We start from the raw sequence: 4560 nt of genomic DNA, 5'->3' as shown, positions 1-4560 counted from the left end.
ACTTGTTAAATTAAAATCGGTTAATAAACAAAAAAGTTATTGCAAAAAACAAGAAAAGCGTCAATTTTTTAATTTGTTTACAACTATCGCATTTATTGTTAAAATTATTAAACCTATGACAAGTTGAGGGTTTTGTCATAATTCAAAAGTGTGACAAACGTGGGCGCTGTAGGTGGAATAGTTTTCGCACAATTCTATTTGTTTATAACGGAGGCTCCAAAAGATATTAACTTTAAGCCTCTGTTCAGGCGTTAATTTTCAACCAAACATGATTCTAAAAGCGTAGAAGATAAGAATATTTTTTTAATCGTAGCGCAATTGTTTGTAAACATTAAGACTTGAATTTTTCGCAAAATAAAGTTTACGATGTAAACTACGATTTCCCGTGAATTGCATTGAAAAATGTGGAAAATTAAGGACTTATGAGCCCTTTAAAAAGATGGTACTTGCTAAATAAAATGCCCGCTGTAAAATTTTGCAATTTTTCGGCTTTTATTCATCGTAGAAACTTCTTTTTTTCGTCGAGCTACCCATTAAAAAAAAATAAGTTTCTACGATGGATAGAAGCCGAGATATTGCAAAATTTCAATTTGAACTTTGGAATTAACTTTTCTCGCGCGCGCAACCGCTTGGACGAGCTTCCCCCACCATCACGCCGCGGCCGCCGGACAATTTACATAGCGAGTACCTTCTCTTTAAAGGGCTCGTGAGTCGTTAATTTTCCACATTTTTCAATAGTAACAATGTTATTCAAATTGTTTATAAGCGAAAAACGCACAATTTGAGAATGTTCGCTTAATTATGTCTTTAAAATTACAATGACGCTTTCAGAATCATGTTTGGTTGAAAATTAACGCCTGTACAGAGGCTTAAAGTTCATAACTTTTGGAGCCTCCCTTATAAACAAATTGAATTGTGCNCGCTACTAACCCATTCTATAACCTTCAGCTTCTCAGGATCCGTGTAAACCGCCATTTCCTCCTTCCTCATAGCGTTTATCGTTCTGGGAGCGCTGTCCTTTTTCCCCGTAAACGTATACCCTTGGGAGCCCAACAAGTCACCAAAAATGTCATCGCTTTTCGGTTTGGCTTTCTGTTCGGCTGGCTGTTGGTTTTTATTCAGAGTATCAAAATGAGATCTACTGTAATCGGGACCGACGGGCGATTTAGCTTGATGTTTCGGAGTGGTCGCCGCCGAAGGAATATGTTGGGGAGTCGTAGGCGGTACCCTGTTAGGTGTTTGGCTGCCGCTAGTTGGGGTTGTGGAGGGCGGAAAGTTGGTGCGTTGAGATCCGAAATTTAAGCCACCTCCTAAATTAGCTAATAGAGAAACATTTTTAATACATTTGTATCGAGTTGCAAATAAGCGTTATTCTTACACCCTATAGTAGGTCAAGCAGTTAACCACATTTTCTTTGGACTAAAATAATAATAAATAATTTCTTATGCCACTTTTCAAAAGACAGGGTGTCAAAATTAAAATTTAAAATCATTTTTATTGATAACTTCGGCGATTGTAGATATTTATTTGAAATTTAGCATACAGGGTGGTCCAGATTGTTGAAAGATACTCAAGTTACGTAAACAAAAACATTCCCATCCTTAGATACTAATGCCTACTTTTAATCTGTTTATATTTCTCAAGCCCAACGGCCCTTACTCATAAATTAACATGCTTATAAACATACGGAGGCATATTGTACCACTAAGCTTAAGAGAGACTTTTAGTTTTTAATCTGATTTGATACAGAATAGATGTGCTATCTGAATAAGTGATGAAACAATATCTTTTAATTATTAAAGTGTTTTAGTTCTACCCATAATCCCAACACAGATTTTAATAGACGCACTTCGGGAAAGTACTAATCAACAAAAATTAACATCACTTTGCTCTGTGAACATAGGCGCAGAAAACCACCGTTTATGAGATACAGGGCATTAAAATTATCAAAAATAAAACAAGTTTTTTTAAATATCTGGAAAACCACTTCATTAAATTTATTCAAATTTGATACACATTTTTTTTCAAATATTTCTCCTAGTTCTGTATGCATACAGTCCGAAATGTTTCAGACCGTTATAAAATGTATTCATATTACCAATTAATTCAGTGGCGTAGAAGTTTTACTTTAAATAAGGAAACGATATCCTTGTTTCTCCGCCACTGGTTTTTGAATTTGGACTATCTACACACAGAACTAGGAGAAATATTTGAAAAAGAATGTGTACCAAATTTGATGAAGAGGTTTTCCAGATATTTCAAAAAATTGTTTTATTTTTGTTAATTTCAACGCCCTGTATCTCATAAACGGTGGCTTCCTGTGCCTACGTTCATAGAGCAAACTGATGTTAATTTTTGTTGTTTAGTACTTTCCCGAAGTTTGTCTATTAAAATCTGGACCACCCTGTATATTTTGATCTTGTCAGCACACTTTTTGTGTAATTTTGGTTTAAAATATCATAGCGCGAACAGAGGGGGGGAATGCAGTACCCATTGACGCCCTATTCTTTTTGACTACGCTTATGCCTTCGGAATATTTTCTTTAGATAAAGCGTTGTTTTATTCTATTTTTTCACTTTTATAAGATTTTGATTAGCAACCTGGCTTACGAGATATTAGACGTTAGACTTTAATTTTTTTATAGGGTACCAATACTAACTAAATATGTGCTAAATTTCAAATAAATATCTCTAGAATCACCGGAGTTACCATAAAAATCATTTTTAAATTTTAATTTTGACACCCTGTATATCGAAAATGGGGCTCCGAAATGGAAAGTAACATAAAAAAAGTCTCATTATTTTAGTCCAAAGAATATGCAGTTAAGAATATGTGGTTTGTAACATCCTGTATATAGGGTGTAAGTGGGAGTCAGTTTTTTAGGGGTAATAAATAGTACGTGTTCCCCATCTAAAATATATTAATTTTGAATAGATTTTTTTTAAACCAACTGGATGGAAATTATTTAATATTTTCTATAAAAATATGTTTCTATTTTTTAAACCACTGTGTTTAGTTTGCAATTCTTAATGTCTATGGCCCCTGACAAAGCTTAGATGAACTGATAAACTTAAAACTGAGGCATTTTAAGGGTTCTACTTGTTATACAACTGTTTTTTTTTTTATTTTTATAAGTGTAGATGGCAGTTGTGACAATCATTTGTAAAACCGGAGTGCACACGAAAATTTAGTCACTGCACTTTGATAGTGTCTGTCTAACCACGAAAAACAAATTTTTTAAAAACACGAAACAAATTTAACATAATTCTCGATATCTAGCAAATTTTTGATTTTAGAGGATTGAACAATAGTTCACCAATCCCTCGAAAAATTATCAAATAAAATTGTTTGTATACCTACCCAGATCGGCAAAGGGGTCGGTTTGTTTCTGTTCGGTTTGCTCCGTAGCGTTATTCTGAGTATAGGTATTGGCCGTAGGGGTAGTAAAGTTACTCCAGCCACCTAATAAGTCGTTACTAGTACCCCCACCCAACGATGCGAAGGGATCGAATAAATTGTTGGGTTTGGAAGTGTTCTGATCGGCAGTAGGCGCTCCGGCATCGAAACCACCGAAGTTTTCGTTTGGTGTGTTGTTCAATCCGCTAAGAAGATCAAAATTTGAGCTGGGGGACCGCTTGGGGGCGGCGTTCGGTACAGTAGGTGCAAAATTGAGGTTCAAGAGATCCACGGCTTCTTCTATGAGNTTTTTCAAATAATTCTCCTAGTTCTGTATGCATACAGTCCGAAATGTTTCAGACCGTTATAAAAGGTATTCATATTACCAATTAATTCAGTGGCGTAGAAGTTTTACTTTAAATAAGGAAACGATATCCTCTTTCCTCCGCCACTGGTTTTTGAATTTGAACTGTCTACATACAGAACTAGGAGAAATATTTGAAAAAGAATGTGTACCAAATTTGATGAAGAGATTTTCCAGATATTTAAAAAAATTGTTTTATTTTTGTTAATTTCAATGCCCTGTATCTCATAAACGGTGGCTTCCTGTGCCTATGTTCACAGAACAAACTGATGTTAATTTTTGTTGTTCAATATTTTCCCGAAGTTTGTCTATTAAAATCTGGACCACCCTGTATATTTTGATCTTGTCAGCACACTTTTTGTGTAATTTTGTTTTAAAATATCAAAGCGCGAACAGAGGGGGGGGATTGCAGTACCCATTGACGCCCTATTCTTTTTGACTACGCTTATGCCTTCCAAATATTTTCTTGTTTTATTCTATTTTTTCACTCTTATAAGATTTTGATTAGCAACCTGGCTTACGAGATATTAGACGTTAGACTTTAATTTTTTTATAGGGTACCAATACTAACTAAAACAACAGTTAAAGAAACGAATTGTACAAGGTAAAGAGCACTTTAGGCTGTCCATGGGTCCTGCAACCCCCCCCCCCCCCCCGTTTGTGTTTTAACCAAACTTATAAAAAAAGTGTACCAACTTAAGATCAAAATATGTGCTAAATTTCAAATAAATATCTCTAGAATCACCGGAGTTACCATAAAAATCATTTTTAAATTTTAATTTTGACACCCTGTATATCGA

At 34.8% G+C, this 4560-nt stretch overlaps 1 protein-coding gene across 1 annotated transcript; it reads right to left on the bottom strand.

Annotated features, from left to right (window-relative positions):
- Window positions 1-930: 930 nt before the first annotated feature.
- LOC111692974 (cyclin-G-associated kinase-like) lies at window positions 931-3721 on the bottom strand (the record flags this gene model as incomplete). The annotated part of the gene is made up of 2 exons (XM_023457113.1): window positions 931-1319; window positions 3361-3721. Coding segments are annotated over 2 exons (750 nt in total), but the record flags the coding sequence as incomplete, so codon positions are not given.
- Between the last annotated feature and the right edge of the window lie 839 nt (window positions 3722-4560).

The sequence above is a fragment of the Anoplophora glabripennis genome, unplaced genomic scaffold (genome assembly GCF_000390285.2).
Source record: "Anoplophora glabripennis isolate ALB-LARVAE unplaced genomic scaffold, Agla_2.0 scaffold5740, whole genome shotgun sequence".
Classification (NCBI taxonomy): Eukaryota; Metazoa; Arthropoda; class Insecta; order Coleoptera; family Cerambycidae; genus Anoplophora; species Anoplophora glabripennis.
The sequence above is the reverse complement of the archived record's forward strand: the minus strand, read 5'-3'. Positions and strand labels throughout refer to the sequence as shown.